Consider the following 19,001-nt stretch of genomic DNA (forward strand, 5'->3'; position numbering starts at 1 on the left):
CTGTTATTTTTATGAGAAAATATGTACCTGTCATCCTGAAGGTGTAATAATGATTGTGGTAATTATGGCCACATTAGTTGCAAGTTGCAAAGGATGTTAAATCATGTTGGTGGATGATGGCTTTATGGCCTTAAACAATTCTCCAAAATGATTTATTTCCCTGTATCTTTATTCTTTTGTGTGCATTCGCGTACTCATGTCTATGGGCCAATTTATTTTTAATGTCTGCCTTCTCTCCATGATGATCTGCCGCATGTCCTATCAAATAAATCCAATGTCGGGTGAGGAAGAGGCAGGTCTTCGCAGTGCCAGTGCATTCCTCAGCTTTCCCCCTCCAGTGATTAGGTTATGATTAGGTCAGTCTTATCTTGTCTCATCTTGTGTTATCTTAACTATTAAAGACTATACATCAACATTTCCCTGTTTCTTACCACAGGTGCCACTACACAGCGAACCCCGACAAACTGAACACATCACAACTGAATATTATGAGTTGAACTTAATAGAACTGAATTCATCAAACCAACAATATTGTACTAAATGTGGACGGTAGAAATTAACTTATGAACTGAAACGGTAGAACTTAACTTATGGAACCAAACATTTTGAACTGAAACGGTAGAACTTAACAAATGGAGCCAATAATGTTGAACTGAAACTGTAGAAGTGAACATATGGAACCAAACATTTTGAACTGAAATGGTAGAACCTAACTTAAAAACCAACATTTTTGAATGCAAACTGTAGAACCGAACAATGCAGCAAAACATTTGAACTGAAACGGTAGAACTTAACTTATGGAACCAAACATTTTGAACTGGAACAGTAGAACTTGAAAAGGCATTTTTTGTAGTGAAGCTAGAGATGTTGGCTGGGAGCGGGCCGTGTGTGAAAGCTTGAGCGGTAGTCTGCTTTGGCGTGCACACAACACATGGGACAAAGCCATGACAGGTGATAATTATTCCATTTAAAGGTGTTTATTCTTGCTGAAGGTGCAACAGGAACTTGGCACACACAGAGCATCTGACTGAGGGTACTTAAGAAAACATACCAAAATAAACACTAAGTAAATACAGTCTGAAGATGTGTTGATGTGGATTTGGATGTGACTTAAAATACGCTTTTCTTCAGTCATTCGAAACTCACCACCTTTAATTCCATGTGTACACTCATCCTATGCGTCTTTCTATGTCTCTCAGTGCTCCGTGTTCCACCTCCCCATGCCTTCATGCAGCGACGCTTCTACATGAGGACACCTCCAAAGGAGAGCCTATCCCTGGAAAAAGTTGTTGATAATCAAGCTCTATTTTTTATGCTATTTAATACACTCTGGAACTTGATTTGCATTCAAAGTAGATGTCTTAAACATTGAAGAATGTAAATGTTTATCTCAAAAAGTGTTGTTTACTTTCCAGATTAAAATATATGAATAAAAAGTTGTTTAAAAGTGTTAGTAGGCTCTATTTGTTTGTAAGTATTGTACAGTATTGTTAGTATTGAGTCGAAAACAAAATACTTCTCCACTGCTATTATTAAACATGACATGCTACGGTAGCCAACCAGTCTAAAGAAAAACTGTTAAATGTATTTATCTTAAACTTTAGTTTATTGGAAAATATCATATTCACTACCCCAAGCACACACACGCACACACACACACACACACACACACGCACGCACGCATGCACACACACACACACACACGCACACACACATAATCTTCTGATAAAGGCTATCCAGTGTTGTGCAATTACTAACCCTTTAACCAGTGCTCACTCTCTCTCTCTCTCTCCCTCTCCCTCTCTCCCTCCCTCTCCCTCTCCCTCTCTCTCTCTCTCTCTCTCCCTCTCTCTCTCTCCCTCCCTCTCTCTCTCTCTCTCTCTCTCCCTCTCCCTCTCTCTCTCTCTCTCTCTCTCTCTCTCTCTCTCTCTCTCTCTCCCTGTCTCTCTCTCTCTCTCTCTCTCTCTCTGTCTTTCTCTTCCTCTTACGCTCACATAAAATGCCTGCGTGCCAAGTAATATGTTGTCAATCTGCTACATATCTATCCGATGTGCTTCATAAAACATTGTAGGGGTTCGACTCAGATGCCTTGGCTTTACAAGACTACTTCTGTCATGCATTCATTCCTTCTTTTTCATTGTTCTTGCCCTACTTTGATTTCCCTATTACCTCATTCAATGGCGCCAGTTTTTCATTTCCTGTCGCCTCATTCTTTCAAATTATTATCCACCAGATCTATTCACCTATTCATCTCACCAATTAAAATTAATTATTATGTTGACAACAGCACACCATTCTGTCGGTTGGTTAGCTTGGGACATGGCCAATGCAATATACACCCCCCCCCCCACAGAACCCAACGAAATTAGAAATTAAGATGGCACCCATGTGTAGCAAATTAAGTTTTGTCATAAACCAAAGTGGCAAGCCACCACCTGCACTCTAAATAACATACGTGTTAGGATACACTTACTCACTCCTCAATCACAATCACAATGCATAATCACTCACTAGAGTACTTTCACATGTCCATTTGAAAAATAGTCTGCTTGGATTTTGAATGATTTAAGTGGTAAAGTTGCTCAAAGAAAGTTGCTCAGTGATGTTGGAGCATCGAAGACATAAAGCAACATCACGTAAGCAAAAATAGCATGCCTATTTTCAAAAAAATACACAATAATCCTCATGTTTCAAGAGTGACATGGGTTGATGAGTAAACGCGCTACTTCATTCTACCATTTATTTATGCGAAAAATAAAAAGATGTTTTTACTTATTAATTCATGTCATCCAAATGACATGAAGATCAAGGCTCGCGATGAGCAAAAACATTTCTAATAAACATAATTCAAACAGTGCAGGGATCCAAGAGGGACTTGTCCTGTCAACTCCTACACGAGAGGACTAACCTCCCCATCGCGCCCTGAAATTCTTCAACCACAAACGAGTGCCTGAGAAGGTATTCAATTCTAATGTCAGACAAATAGTAACATGTAGAGGTATTGTGCGTGTGTGCAGACGAAGCCGTTAACCTCAAGGCAATGTTAAGACATGGGTGAGGGAGATGAAATCGAACTAGTTTGGATGTTATGTTGCCCGATTTTAGAAACATGAGTTTGTTATTCTTGACGGCGCTGGGAGTCTTGTTGTTTTTTTGTTGCTGTTTTAGCGCTGAAATCAAATGTCTTATCTTATTGCTTTTACTATGTGACGTTTGCATGTTGTGCTGAGCGATGATTATGGCCTCTTGGAATGTGACGTGCATAAGGAGCATTTCTCCATGAGGTTGGGTGAGATTGTGTGCACATGGGTGACCAACCCATCCTCCTTCATGGTGGCCTTTTTCCCCACAGAGTGAATACACATATATATGTATATTTTATTTTAGTTTTTTTTGTATCTACTTCTTTATTTCCATATGCTTGTAGGCCTGTTATGGACAGGAGAGTGAAGAAAAGAAAAGTGCGCCGGAGAAATATATTGATGGCATGAAGCATGTAGCAACAGTACGATGCGTACAGTTAGCACCCCAGTGGGTTCAGAACGATTCTATTCTAGTTGTATTTTAACATCATTTTGAAAAATAAAACTATTGTCTGCGGTTGAAAAGTTACGGCAGAAGATGAAAAAAAAGTTAGTCAGAAGACGATCCGTGGCCTGTGATGTCATTGAACTGTAGTTTTACAGGCAGGTCGCAGGATTTAAGAAAACATCAAGCTGAATAAACATCATCAAGTAGGTACGTCTAAAAATAAAAAGAGCCGGGAATGCAGTGGTGGACACACCCTGTTAAAGTGTGAACTATAGCCGGGGGTTGACTAGAAAATTGACTTTAGTACACTCATAAAAATTTATTCTCTTGGTATAAGTAAATCATGGAAACAGTAGAGGCATTTTAGTGCTGTAGATGATGATGGTCAAATATTATTTCCAAGTTATGGTTTAGGTTAGCAGATTCATTTTTTATGGTCCTGTCCATAGAATTTTGATGAACATACTTACAACTATATCTGCAACAAATATATATATAGGTTTATATAAGTATAGGTTGCATGTACCTCTTCTTAGAGGGGAGTTGGACACATGTTTTGCTCGTATAAAAATTGCAAACTGCCCAAGTTTCACGATACGCTAAACTGTCAGCATATTTTGAGACTCTGTCAAAAAGAGGCCATCTAATGAAGCCTATACATCTATAGGGGAAACCGCCTGTCTCTGAACATTTCTCTTTCCTTTCATAATGCAGAAAGGTGGGGTCTTTATCAGCATTATTATATAACTCTGCAGCTTAACTCACCTCCAGCATGTTTTTGACATTCACTGAAACCGTAGATGCAATGCAAAGACGCGTGTATAAACACGCCTGACAGGTTAATAGTGGGACCGGCTGAAGCAGGTTTCCAAGGTGTGGCTTTGTGCCCCAGGACTGGTAGAGGAAGGGAGGAATGGTGAAAGTGAGGCCAACACCAACTTCATGACAGCGGCTTACTAAGATACTAAGCATTTAATCGGCCTTTCATAAATCTTCTCAAAAAAGTGTGAAATATACAATCCAAGTCAATAACGCCTCTTGCAACACATGGTGGAGAGAGAAACAAACTGCCTCTTCTAGATCACTGACCCCAGAAAGCATCAGTACTTGTTTTACATTCAGATTGTACGTGTTTATTCTGATGCATGACATCGGTGACAATCCTGCACATCATTGTTCTCATTTCAGTTTTCGGTATATAAAGTAAACACTAGCGTAGATTTGGACAACGCTTGACAGGCCTTCAACCCCAAAGAACAAGACATAATGTTCTTAAAGTTCTTATATACCAAGGAGCCCATACAGGCTACAGATGCAGAATCAGTCATCAGCTTTATTGGCCCAGTCTGTATATATATATATATATATAACACATACATGAATTTGATACCGTTTTCTTTCTATGCTTTCAATGCAGTCATACACAATAGAGATAAAGATAAAAGATTAAACATACAAAAAAAGACAATGAAGTTTGTTGCAATAATGCAGAGTCTTGAGATGCTGGAATACATATGGGATGTTTAACAGGTAACTTTATATACATGAGGTAGGTGGACATGACAGGTGCATGTTTACAATATACTGCATATACAGCGGGCTTTGGTTCATATTGGACAATGATGATATGGTCCAAACTGTGTGTAAACTACGAAATGTATAATGGAATAAATATAATGAATGGCCAAATAATTAATGAGGTCCCAGGTAATATATAGCATTGTATATTTTTTTATTGTGCAGAATTGTACTTGCCTGCAACTTTTAAAAAAGTATCTAATATATATATTTTGGGGATATTTCTGATATTTCTCAGGTGGGGATGGGGTCTTTGCCCATAAGAAGGTTAAAAACATGTCATCACCCATGTCCCCACCATTACACAGCACACATGTGTTGATGGGTTGATAATTCAAATATTATTATGATTGTTGAGTACATATTTAATCAACCACAGTCATTTTTATATCTGGATGAACAGAACATGCTGGTTCATTAAAAAAAAAATCCTTCTTGCGTGATGAGCACAAAGAAAGCCTCCTGAATTCCCCCTCCAGCTAGACAGGGACGTTGGAACATGCTTCCAGCAAAGAACTGATCATTAATGCCAATCTCCTCAAGACTCTAACTAAAAAAAATCCTTTTTAATTATACTACAAAGGATAATGTTTTTCAACCTTTAATTGATAATCAGGGTCTTTCCAACTATTGGGTTTTGTATGTAAGCTTTATGTTTTCATTTTAACACAGTGGTTTGACCTTGTCCTTCAGCATTGGAATTTCATCTCATTGTCAGTGCTGTTTACTCAAGATGAGGCCAGGCGTTAAAGTCGCTTTAGTGGGCAAGGGGACTTGTTAGTCAAACAATGACTTTACCCTTAAAACCAGTTGTACCTCTGTCACAGTAAGATAAACCAGGCCAATTCCATTCATCAACCTTGGTTACTACTACAAAATATACATACTATAAAAGGCAAAGCGATAATACTGACCTCCAATACATTCCTACATTCTCTATTCTGTTAATATTTCACAAGAACCCTGGAAGGTAAATAAATAGATGGATGCATGGTTGGTTAGGATTTATTGTACTGTCATGCCCACACCCACATTCTGTGTGTCAAGATCTTCATGGGGTCCACAGGTCCATTTGCCTCCTCCCACATTTGGCATGATTACGCTCCCTCTCACTGCCTGCCTCCCCCTCTTTGCCTCTATTCCTCCTTTCCTACATTCCAACACTCTATATAAAACACAGCTCATTCAGCAGATCTTCACTCTCTCCTCTACTGCTGACAGAGAATCACTGCCTCCGGCATCACTGAAACCACCACAACAACATGGCCTTTTACTCCAGCAGCAGCTCCATGAGGAGCTCACAAGGTGGAAGTCGGCTATCAAGCTCAGGCATGGGCTCAGGCATGGGCTCAGGCATGGGCATGAGAGCTATGAGTGTGTACGGGGGTGCAGGGGGCTCGGGCTCTCGTATCTCCAGCTCCAGTGCATCCAGGTCCTTCTCATCCGGAGGCGGTGGCGGCGGTGGTTTCGGTGCCGGTGGCGGGTTCAACATGTCTGAAAGCATTGATTTGTCTACCAATGAGAAGGCCACCATGCAGAACCTGAACGACCGCCTGGCCACCTACCTTGCCAAGGTGCGCAGCCTGGAGTTGGCCAATTCTGACCTGGAGCTGAAGATCCGCCAGCTTCTTGATAGCAAGACCTCGCCAGCGGCCAGAGACTACGCCGCCTTCCAGCTCACCATCGCTGATCTCCAGGGCAAGGTAATTGAGCATGTTATCTTCTTCAATACATGGCCTTTCCTTTACACATGACTCATGATGCTTTGTTTACCCGACCAAGTCACCGATTAGTTATGAAACCGGTTGTATTAGAATGTTGACAGGTGGAAGTGGAATTGCTTACTTATATTGTATAGTAATCGTCATCTTACATTCTTAAATACCTTAATAATGTGAGCCGATGTCAGAGACAAGTTGGGCCGATAAATCCCTGCATCTAATAAGAAAGCCACCGTTTTTTCCCTCTAGATCCAGGATGCCATCTGTGGCAACAGCAGAGTCTACCTATCCATTGACAATGCCAAGCTGGCTGCTGACGACTTCAGAGTCAAGTAAGTACTTCTCTTTGGTCATAAAGTATATCCAACCATTTAGTATATTTCAAAAGATACCGTTGACTGCACAGCAAAAGTATTCAAGTAAAAACAAAGAATGGTCTGCTCTGCAGGTATGAAAATGAGCTGGCTATGCGCCAGTCCGTCGAAGCAGACATCGCTGGGCTCAGAAAGGTTCTTGATGAACTGACTATGGTCAGAACCGATCTGGAGATGCAGATTGAGGGCCTGAGAGAGGAACTGATCTTCCTCAAGAAGAACCACGAGGAGGTTAGTGAAATCCTCCTTCTGGTGCCAAAACCCAGTGCTAGTTTTGATGTAGCCAACTTTAACCGTGACAGTTATCAGAAAACCATTTGGAGAACTAATTTAACATCCTTGCACTTCAGAAAAATCTACCGAAATTTCATCTCTTTCCTCCTGTTTTTATTTTAATCACTTTCCCTGCTCATGCAAACATTAAACCGATTTATTACAAGTGAGGTGAGGACAGGGGCAATGATGCATCCTTTGGATTTGTGTTTTTGTTCCTCCTCTAGGAGCTCCTGCTTGCGCGCACCCAGATGAGCGGACAGGTCAACGTAGAGGTGGATGCTGCGCCCCAGGTGGACCTCAGCAAGATCATCGCTGAAGTGAGGGAACACTACGAGGCCGCGTCCGCCAAGAGCCAAAAAGAACTGGAGGCATGGTTCCAGACTAAGGTAGGCAAAACATTTGCGCTTATATGAAAATGTATGAACCTTTCTACTGAATTTCTTCGATTTTTACTCCTAGATACACAACAACAAGACATGATGATTGATAAACGCATGACTCAAAACTGAACCCTTTCTTTTCACCCCCTGAAATAGTCTGAGAATCTCCAAACGGAAGTCATCGTCAGCACACAGACTCTCAATACATCCAGGTCTGAGATGACGGAGGTCAAGAGAACTCTGCAGAGTCTTGAGATCGAACTGCAGTCGCAGCTCAGCATGGTAACCCAAACATTATGAAATCATCTGATCCTCATAATATCACTGATGACCTGATTGATTTAACTGCACCTGATCCTAAGTCAAGACTATTGTTATCACTGAGCAACCTGACTGATTGCTTTGACTGATTTGTGTCCATGTGTAGAAATCGTCGCTGGAGGGCTCCTTGGCAGAGATCTCGAACCGCTACTCCATGTCTCTGGCTGGCTACCAGAACCAGGTGACCAGCATGGAGGAGCAGCTGGTGCAGCTCAGAGCTGATCTGGGCCGACAGGGACAGGAGTACCAGATGCTGCTGGACATCAAGACCAGACTGGAGATGGAGATCGCTGAGTACAGGAGGCTGTTGGACGGGGATATGTCTTCCAGGTGAGGGGGGACCATTTCACATTTTTGAGAGAGACTCTGATGACTGTACGTACGTGCTGTGACATTCAGGGAAGGAGAATATGACATTAGCACAAAACCTCAACCTGTGTTAATATATCAATTGTGTTCCTCCTGTCCTCAGCATGGTTTCCAAAAGCAGCTCAAGCAACACAAGCAGCTCAACAAGCACAGTAACAACAAAGGTGGTGACCATCATTGAAGAGGTGGTGGATGGCGTCGTGGTCAGCAGCGAAACCAGCTAGAAACCATGATGAAGCCAGCCAGAAGACTGTGCTCTCAACACTCACAAACCATAACCTGGTTCTATTTGTCTATCAGGCTTATCCCCTGACCAACATCATAGACCAACGGAAAAGCAAAATAAAGTGTTGAAACTTACCTGGTGTCTCTTGATTTTTTTCTTAAAACATGAGAAAAGTGCTGTCTTTACTTTACCCTGTTGGAATTTTGATGCCTTGCTTGAGAATATGGAAGCAAGGTTCATATTAGTTGACATTGGGAATTGACCTTTGGGTCAAGGACAACTGCCCTAAAGAATCATTTGTAATTCCAGTATAAATGATTGTTATGTAGCATGGTTGCCACAATAAAGTTGATAAGGCTTGGTTGCCATTGCCTGCACAACAGGACACTAGGAAGATGTAGGCCTGAGGCTCAATGGATAGACAATGATTTACCATTAACATAGATGTCTGAGTAGGTTTTGTGTAATATGACTTCCAACTTCAGAGTAAAACAGGTAGTTTAAATGACAAAATAAGATAGTCAGCTACGTGTTTGCAGGTTGAATAGTTCATGGAGGGAAACCATGATATCCTATGGTCAAAAGTTATGGGTGGTCACAACCACTCACAACATGCATTATTAGTATTGTATTATATTGGGATGTCAAATAACTAATGTAATACATTTTTGGGGCATTCAATATTGTATTGGTGAATAATATAACAGCTAACCTATACCTATAATCTGCAAGCTCATGTTTTATTCAGAGATATTTGGCATATCTGCTGGGCCCCACCCATTCAGACATATTCTGCATTCAGCCATGTTAAGGTTGGATAGCTGCTGGACCCAAGAGCAGAACACAGACAGGACTGGGGTTGGAGTAATGGACAGGTTTATTTGGAGCAGACCAGGAGTGAGGCAGGGGGCAGGTTGGAGAGTGGCGAGCATCAGGCTGGAGGTGTTGATCCACAAAGCGCAAAGGCAAAAGGAAACAAAGGTTATTTCAACAGGAGAATAAATGACTTGTAAATGTGAATACTGGAGCCAGGTACGAATAACCACCACTGAAGGTTGATGCGCGATCTGGCAGCGACAGCAGGGAAAACAGGTGCATTTAAAGGGGAGTTGATGAGCTGATGCAGGCCAGGTGTGAACAGTTGAGTTTGGCAGGCGCAGCACGGAGACAAACATGGGGTGTGGCAGGCACATGGGGAGACCACACAGCAGAAGAGCTGTGGCTATGACAAACCATTTTGCACTCAACAGAATATCTTAACACATGTCGACGGTGCACATCAGGCAGTTCATTCACTCTTGACCTGACTTGGTTATCAAAAACCCTATTCAATGAAAGGGGAGTAGTCGGCAACCTAGGGACATGTTGAACGTGGCTGGGCTACACCTAGTGCTGTGCCTTTGCTGTGGGTCATTTAGGTTCTACTTATTAGCTAAAGGCATTTTTCCTGTTTTTGGATAACCCTTAAATAATGCAAAATAATTCAGCAGAGTTGTCAGATGTGTGATAATTCGTATTGGAACAATCATTTGGTATCAATAATATTAAACTCCCGTAACGTGACTTGGTATAGTAGTGTGGTATCCAATGTGAATGGGCTTCAAAGAAGCTCTTACTTATACGAAGTCTCATCAACTTGTTCTCCGGGGCTGTCAAGATAACTGCATCCATTTATTTTATAACTCGCTCCAAGGCATTAACCTCAAAAAGACTGTTCAATCCAGTGCCTGCATACTTACTAACTTACTTAAAGAAATGTTTCCATTTCTATGCACAAAAAAAGATTTTAAAATAAACAATTTAAAAGAAGTGCGCATTTAAACACAACACAAATAAACAGGCCATGTGATTGGCGCTCAAGTAACAAAATATGTGAGAATCGCTCTGAGTTACCCTGTACATACATCTTTTAAAATTGACAGAACATGGCAGCAAACACCACACATAATAAGTGCATAACAGCAGTTACAAACACATAAGAATCCAATATGCACAGAGAGAATCAGAAACACATGAGCATGTATATGTCATTAAGTGTACAGCTGACCTCCCAGCTTGGGAGAACACAAATGGGCCCAGTGCATGGTCAGGGGAATCAACTAAAGCAGCATCAGGTTCCAGAACAGAGCCCATGTCCTTGGTAAAAATGAACAAGCCAGCGGGGTTACCAGGGCTGGCAGCATCCCTCTGCAATGTGGAAGGTGGGTGCCAAAGGAAAGTTCACATGCAGGTTGTAGCACCGTTCCCTGTCTTAATTAAAGGTTAAGAGGTTCATGCCCAAATGGGCTATAAATCTGATATGTGACTCCTTCCTCGTCGATCCTGTCCATTTGTTGATTTACCAAGTAAGTCCCCCTCCAGTGGGGAGCTGGTTTATGACAGCTCTCTTTGGGATTGTTTATTTAGACACATATCCCAGACCTTTTTTTTTTAGTTTGGCGTCATAGTTATTCCAAATAATAATAATAAAAAAAACAACTGTTTCCAATCACAAGCCAATACAGGTCCCATATTATACCAACAAGTGTGAGTCTGTCATTAGCCATTACAAGCCATTTTGGAAAATGTGCCTCTTCTGACATCAGAAGTGGGCGTTTCCACCTAGATGTGTGATGGATAGATCAGTCACACCTGGTGGTATAATATGGGACCTTTAAAGATACTAGAGTTTTCGTACCTCAACCTCTAGTTGTAATTAAACCCATAGCAATAATGTAGAAATCCCAGTCGATAATGTAACAAATTTCTGAGCACATAATATAATAACATTTTGCCTATAATTTTACAACGTATAACATTTCTTACATACCGAACCAAAGGCAACAGGCTGATTATCATTTAGGGGGCCACTCAATGACATGCAGAAAGGTCATCAACACACCCACTGAAGTGGTGTGAGAAATACCGACTTTCTACTCCTCATTCACATATAAGGTAATTTACATTTCCTACGGAGAAAAAATACTACCTCAGGGGTAGTAATATTCAGGAGATTTTCAGGTACAAATGTCAGGATGTGTTGTTCACACATACGGCCCGTCAGGAGAATATCAGGACTTACACGTGTGTCTGAAAGCGTCTAGTGTGTGAGCATTTGATTACATTATAAAATTAGTCAATTTATGATAACAGGGATAATTGTTCAATGGAAAGTGTAGTATACTATGCATGCAAATCAATTATTAAGTACTATTGGTTAGTTGAAAATAATAATCATCATTGAGATTAAACATCTCTCCCAGTGTCCTGGCCAAGACAGGCAGCAGTAGCCTACAGTCACACATAGCATACACACAAAATATAAGAAAAATAGAACAACTAAAAAAGACCGCAGGGGGGAGGGGGGGATATCAATATCACAAGATATTTGGGGAGACTCAAGGAGAAGAGTAACATAAAGTTTGAGCAACAAAGTGTAAAGACATTTCGGGAGGCTCAAGGAGGAGAGCAATATTACATTTGAGCAACGATGTGTACTCTTGTGGTGGACTCTATAGACATAATTCACCATACTGTGTTATTGACATGTTTTCGTTCTGTGTTATAGGTACACTGTCTCTTTAATATCACGTGACTTCTGTGACTCTTAGTGCAATGTTTGAATTTAACGGTTTTTATATGACAAAATTAACGGCCCGCCGTTGCTTGTCGAGGTGAGAAATTGCCTCTTCCCTTCTTTTATCGCAATTTCTACAGTCTATAGACAGAACGTGTTACCTGGAAGAGTTTGTCGACAACAGAGCCGTTATGTTTAAAAACATAACGGCTCTGTTACCTTGGTGACTGTGTCGCTGCGGTGTGTGTGTGTGTTCTTACCTGCACGTGTGTGTTGATGGCGGAGCCGTTATGTCTAAAAACATAACGTCTTACCTGGGCAGGTGTCGCTGCGGTGTGTGCGCGTGTGTGTGTGTTCTTACCTGCGCGTGAGTTGATGGCGGAACCGTTATGTTTAAAAACATAACGTCTTAGCTCGGCGAGTGTGTTCGCTGCATTTGTCTTGACGTGCGGTGTGTGCGTGTGATTGTGTGTTTGTGTGTCTGTGTGCGTATGTGCGTGTGTTTGCGGTGTGTGTATGCAGTGTTTATGTGCGTGCTTGCGGTGTATGTATGCGTTTGCGCGTGCTGTGTGTGTGTGTGAGCTGCAGGCTGCTTGGCACATGCGCACATGAGTAACTTGAGTAACTGGTGCAACATGCCTGCTATTATAGTAGTAAGATCATTTGTAGGATTGTGGCATGAACAACTTGACCTATTTTATATATTTCGTTTTCTTGGGTACTTACATTATCCTAAGTGGTTCTACCATCTCTAAACTCAGAGAAATCCTTACTTTTATATATGGTAATGTGCCGGGCAATTTTATCGAGCGTTAACGGCGTCATCTGATCTTTTACCCCTGACGTTCAGGAAATACGGGAAACACAGAGAGAGAGGAAGGAAGTCGTTGAACAAGATAGTTGTCCACTCTTTGTTTTTTTTTATTCTATTGCATTTATTGCTCACTCATGATGGATCACGATTCTTCAGTCCAGTTTGCTGCAAAATCTGTTGCCAAAGCTGTCCATGTAAAGCTCAAACGTTCGGGTGAATCAACGACCCATGAAGATGATCTGACCAGAGGAGAGAGCCTATGACTGTAAACATTTGTGCAGTATTCTCAACATGGAGAGCTTAGCAACGAGATAGGACTACAGAGGGACGCCAATCTTGCATGTGTTTAACTACATAGGTAAGCACCCATTTGGCTCACGTTCAAAATGATAGTAGTAACCACCATAGCATGCAAAATACATTTAATGATACTGTTGGAAAACTATCTATATCTTCAATGTAGATAAAACAGTATCATATGATGATACCACAATGCAGTCATATTGTATGATCCAGTGTTGAACTGGGGAGGCACACTTTAAATTCACTGAGGCATTTTATGAACAATTGGCCCTTAAATGTATCAAACACAAGTCCTAGATAAAATGTGACTTTAAGCTGTTGTATTATTTAAAGGGAATGTGGTGTTGGTTGTTTTAAATTAACAGTAGGCTATACACAACGTGTAGCATTCAGCAGACAGTGAAGATATTACTTGATGAGAAATAATATACTGTATAATACTTATATACTTATCAGAAGACAGTAATGGCAGACGTTTGATATGCTACTGTTGTCGGGTTATTCCTACTCACCTGAATGCAATGTATTTTACCTCACAGGGGCCAGCTGTAAATTACAAAAATGACAAGAGGTGAACGTAAACTACAACCTCGTTCCTCCGAAACCCACTGTCACTCAGCGGTCAACCGAACGTGCTGCACTTTTATATATTTTTTTTTCATTTTTCATTTAATTCATTAAGTGTAATTACATTCATTGCAAAGCAAATATTTTACTTGAAAACAATACACATTTTGCTCTAAATATAAATAAATGCCTTGTACTATATATAAGAAACATGGCTTCTGTATTTTATCACTCATACTCTTACTAATATGTGAATAAGCAATGCCTTATAAAGAAGGAGAAAAAAAGAAGGCAGTACTTAACCATATTATTATTAGTATAGTAATATTATTATATATATTACAACATAATTGTATAATAATGTACAAAAAAAGACAAACCCTTCACTTCTATAAAAAGTAAAATATTTGTATGGACACTGGTGTTGAACGCAAACACGACTGGCATCAGAAAAGTGTCACATTCCCCTTCACAAGACAGGAGTGTATTTACCAATTGGTTTTTGATTGTATGGTGTGGTGTATGTTTTTCGTCTCACCCACCTTCCCGCGCAAATGTCTCAAACCTTCTGATACCAACTACCTCCAATCTTTGTGTGCAGTGTTCACAGTAGCCCTGTTTTCCAGGATGTAGCCCTCAAAGTGACAGTGGTGGCTTTTTGGTCAGGCATGTCAAAGAGATTAATGGACTTGGTGAAATAGTCCTTGACGATTAAAGCTTTTCGGCTGCCTTTAGAAAATCGTAGAAACTTTACTGAGACTCTAACTGTCATTAAGGTGACTTCAAAAAGTTGGTGCTTTCAATAAATAATTGTTTTCTTCACTCAATGGTGCCAACCATTTTTTATTTGGGTTGTGACTCGCATACAATGATTTCCCTCAAAATACAATAATTTTAAGCCATTGAACTTCTATGTGTGCCTGCAGGCATGAACACGCACAGGCTCGCACACACACACACACACACACACACACACACACACACACACACACACAGGCGCAGATGGACACTAACATACACACACTGACACGTTGTCAGTACGCAACAATAAGTACTAGAAAAATCTTTTTTTGTTTTTTTTGTTTAGAGGATCCAGGTAACCATGAAGATGTGCATTTACATGTAATTGTGCTAACACTGGCTTTCAGCCATCCTATAAAACACTTCTGTGGTTTTAGAGCTGGTTGAGTAAAGATTCTCATTCTAAAGGCTGATGCAATCTTTAAGAACAATCACACATTAAGAAGTATTCTTAACAATCTGGCATTCTGCAAAAATTGCCAAAATGCAGAATTCTTTTTCAATAATTGACTTTCACTTTCAAAGTTGGAGTAACTACAAAAAACACTCAACGGCATAGTTTACAAAAGATACCTTGACAAAGTACAGAGTAGCTAAGGTAATCAGAACATTTTCAAATGTAAGACCAATTTGTGCTTCATACAACCACTGTTAAGCTTTAGTTCTTTGAAGCCTTTCTTGTCCTCTCTTTCATTTGCCTGAAAGAGAACACTATTCCATTGTGGTCTCACACTGAGACAACCAAAGTCTGTTGGCAGATTTACGCATCTCCTTTCAAACCGGTATTGAGACAAGTAGAGACTAGACGTATGGAATCCATACATAAACAAAAGTGTGTTTGTGTGTGTGTGTGTGTGTGTGTGTCTGTGTGTGTGTGTGTGTGTGTGTGTGTGTGTGTGTGTGTGCGTGTGTGTGTATTTGATTTGTATCTTGGCCAATTTACTCGGACAATTGGGACGGGTTAATGGACGTAAGAAGGCCCCATACATTTTTTTCAGAAGGAATGCCAGAAGATTCTGAGGCCATTAAAGATCCATACACCTCAGCTTAAGTAGACCACATATTTTAAATAGCGCCTGTTTCTTGGAATGCAGAAAGGTTTGCATTTTGGAAGCACATGTCAGCGCTTGTGTGTGTGTCCGAATTTCAAACATTTGCCCACAGGCGTGGGGGTTGGGCAGGCGTTTTTGTGGCATAAAAGGGGCGATGTCCAACCGCTTGACACCAGTTCTCTTCTCCTCTCAGAGCAGTCAGACCCTCACACAGCAGCCATGACTTCCTCCTTCTCTCGTTCCTACGGTGGATCCGGCGGCAGCCGCCTGGGCTCCATGCGGGCCGGAAGCGTGTACGGTGGAGCCGGAGGTAGCGGGGTCCGCATCTCCAGCACCAACGCCTCCAGGTCCTTCGGGGCCGCCGGGGCCGGCTCTGGCTTTGCTTCTGGCGGATCGGGCTTCCAGCTGTCGGACGCCCTGGACATCAACGACTCTAAGAAGGCCACCATGCAGAACCTGAACGACCGCCTGGGCAGCTACCTGGAGAAGGTGCGCACCCTGGAGAGGGCCAACGCCGATCTGGAGGCGAAGATCCAGCAGTTCTTGTTGAACAAGACCTCGGTGGAGACTCACGACTGCACCGCCCACAAGGCCACCATCAGGCTCCTTCAGGAGCAGGTGAGACCACTTTAAGCCTGACATCATGAGAACATACAGTTATCATACAGTGTGAGCTTTTTTGAACTACTTTGTATTAAGATGAAAGCAACAAGGTTGTCGTAAGATGAAGTCATTTCAAATGGGTTATGGGCAATCCCATGTCTGTGTATCAATTAATGTGTGATGTGTGATGATGCCTTGTCAAACAAAGACCTGTTCTATGACAGAAAGACCAGGTGAGACATTTGAGGCTGTTTTCTTTGAGGAAGCAGGCCAAGCACAGCTCTGTATTCCGCATGTGTGTATAGCCACGCCCTAAAGTATTCCCTGGGGCAAATTGAACTAGTTTGACTGACCAGAAAACTTACTTTACATAAATATTAAGTAAATAATTTGAGCAATTAAAAAATGGATAAGATAATTAAATATTGACCGAATAAATGTTGTTCCTCATTACAGATAATTGATGCAACCCGCTCAAGAGGAGCAGTCATTCTGGCTATTGACAATGCTACGCTTGCCGCAGAAGACTTCAGGGTTAAGTTAGTACATCAGCAGAAGCAACATTGGATGTTATACATATATGTAGCATTAAATTATTATTAATATAACTTTTCTTTTATATAATAATATAATTTGAGTAATATTTCAAAAAAGTTTGTACAAAACTGTTGTATTTTGGTTTTGATTGCAGACATGACAATGAGCTCAACATGCGCCAAAGTGTGGAGGCAGACATTGCCGGACTCAAGAGGCTCTATGACGAGCTGACCATGAGCAGAGCTGACCTAGAGATGCAGGTTGAAGGGCTGAGGGAGGAGCTTATTCAAATCAAGAGAAACCACGAAGAGGTAAGGGGCTGTGAACATGTATTTCAGAGTGCACTATGTGGCCATGCAGACAAAGGTCAAAAATTAGGTAATCAATGACCAAAATCACATCATTTAATCACTTCATGTTACATGACGATGACCACTCCCTTTAAATATATAAAATAACACCTGTCAGCACAAACACATCAATCAGGACCACTAACATGGCTAGGAATGGCATTCAATCATTGGATGAGTCTTTTGACCCAAGTTGCCCTTTCTTTCTACAGGACCTTCTACTTGCACGCTCCAGTATTGGAGGTCAGGTGAACGTGGAGGTCGATGCCGCACCACAGGAGGATATGTCTGTCACCCTGGCAACAATGAGGGAGCACTATGAGGCCGTTGCCACCAAGAACCGCAAGGCACTGGAAGTCTGGTTCCAAGCAAAGGTAGACCTACCTTCCCTTGCCTAATACTGAATCCAATATGAAATGGATATGATTTTGTATTTATTCTTTGTGATTTTCGATTTCAGTCAGAGGAGCTGAACAAGGAAGTTTCTGTCAGCACTGAAACACTCCAAAGCTCTCGTTCTGAGATCACCGAGGTCAAACGCACCCTACAGAGCCTGGAGATTGAGCTCCAGTCCCAATTAAGCATGGTGGGTTAACAAGTTCCATTATTAAGTTGATTCAGTCTCAATTCACCCTGATCCCTCCTTGAATTGTGAAGCCATTGGAATTTGTCATCAATACACTTTCTCCTTGGTTGTGTTCTACAGAAAGCATCTCTTGAAGGCACCCTGGGAGATACACAGGGCCGGTATGGCAACATGCTGGCAGGCTACCAGAGACAGGTGACAGCTCTGGAGGAACAGCTGGGAGAACTGAGGGCCGGCCTGGCTAACCAGAGAGAACAGTACCAGATGCTGCTGGACATCAAGACCAGGCTGGAGCTGGAGATCGCTGAGTACAGGAGGCTGATGGACGGAGAGCTGTCTGATTCTACTTCTACTACTACTACTAGAACTTACACTACTACTACTATTGTACAATAAATCTTACACGTACTTGTGCCTAAACTATGTACCGTTCACAGAAATCTGAAAAATAAAACTTTTCTAAGGAACTGACATGAGACTTAATTTCTTTGGTCATTTGCTTTTCATTGAGTTTTCATTTACAGAACATAAACAAAGGTGGTACATATGTCGACAGGACATCAAAACAAACAAAAATATTAGGGAGAGGATCTTTTTGTAATCCAAAGCAAATGTCAGAAAGTCTATTTATTTTCATGCTTATATACACACACTATACACACATAAGTACGTTGCCATTCTTTATCATGCTTACTTATGTCTTTCTAAAGCCATTTCCTAGTGAAAGCATTTTTGCATACCACCAACAAAACCCTAAACAGGTATTTATCACACTTTGTTAAAAAAAAGCTCTTCCAAATCTCCCAGACACAATATTTTGAAATTTAAAGACTGTCACCAATACGTCCTGGACACTTCTCCAAAATGGAGCCACAGAGGCACAATTCCAGAAAATGTGAAAGTTATTGGCCAATTGTCCACAGGACCTCCAGCATGTGGTCTGATTTGAATATTTACTCTTTAACGCCAGGGTAGTATATTAGTCCTTAGCCCAAGGAGGAGTTCAAGTACCTCGGGGTCTTGTTCGCGAGTGAGGGTACATTGGAGCGGAGATTG

The 19,001-nt window shown here is 41.3% G+C and overlaps 1 protein-coding gene across 1 annotated transcript; it reads left to right on the plus strand.

Annotated features, from left to right (window-relative positions):
• Positions 1-6,235: 6,235 nt before the first annotated feature.
• Positions 6,236-18,341, plus strand: LOC307083261 (uncharacterized protein; the record flags this gene model as incomplete). Its single annotated transcript, XM_079747094.1, has 13 exons — positions 6,236-6,812; positions 7,080-7,162; positions 7,279-7,435; positions 7,705-7,866; positions 8,017-8,142; positions 8,288-8,511; positions 8,654-8,769; positions 16,063-16,487; positions 16,929-17,011; positions 17,164-17,320; positions 17,572-17,733; positions 17,820-17,945; positions 18,066-18,341. The coding sequence occupies exons 1-13, from the start codon at positions 6,372-6,374 to the stop codon at positions 18,339-18,341; spliced, it is 2,538 nt and encodes an 845-aa protein (XP_079603220.1). The 5' UTR covers positions 6,236-6,371.
• Between the last annotated feature and the right edge of the window lie 660 nt (positions 18,342-19,001).

The sequence above is a fragment of the Pollachius pollachius genome (assembly GCF_949987615.1).
Source record: "Pollachius pollachius genome assembly, chromosome: 11".
In the NCBI taxonomy this organism is placed as follows: domain Eukaryota; kingdom Metazoa; phylum Chordata; class Actinopteri; order Gadiformes; family Gadidae; genus Pollachius; species Pollachius pollachius.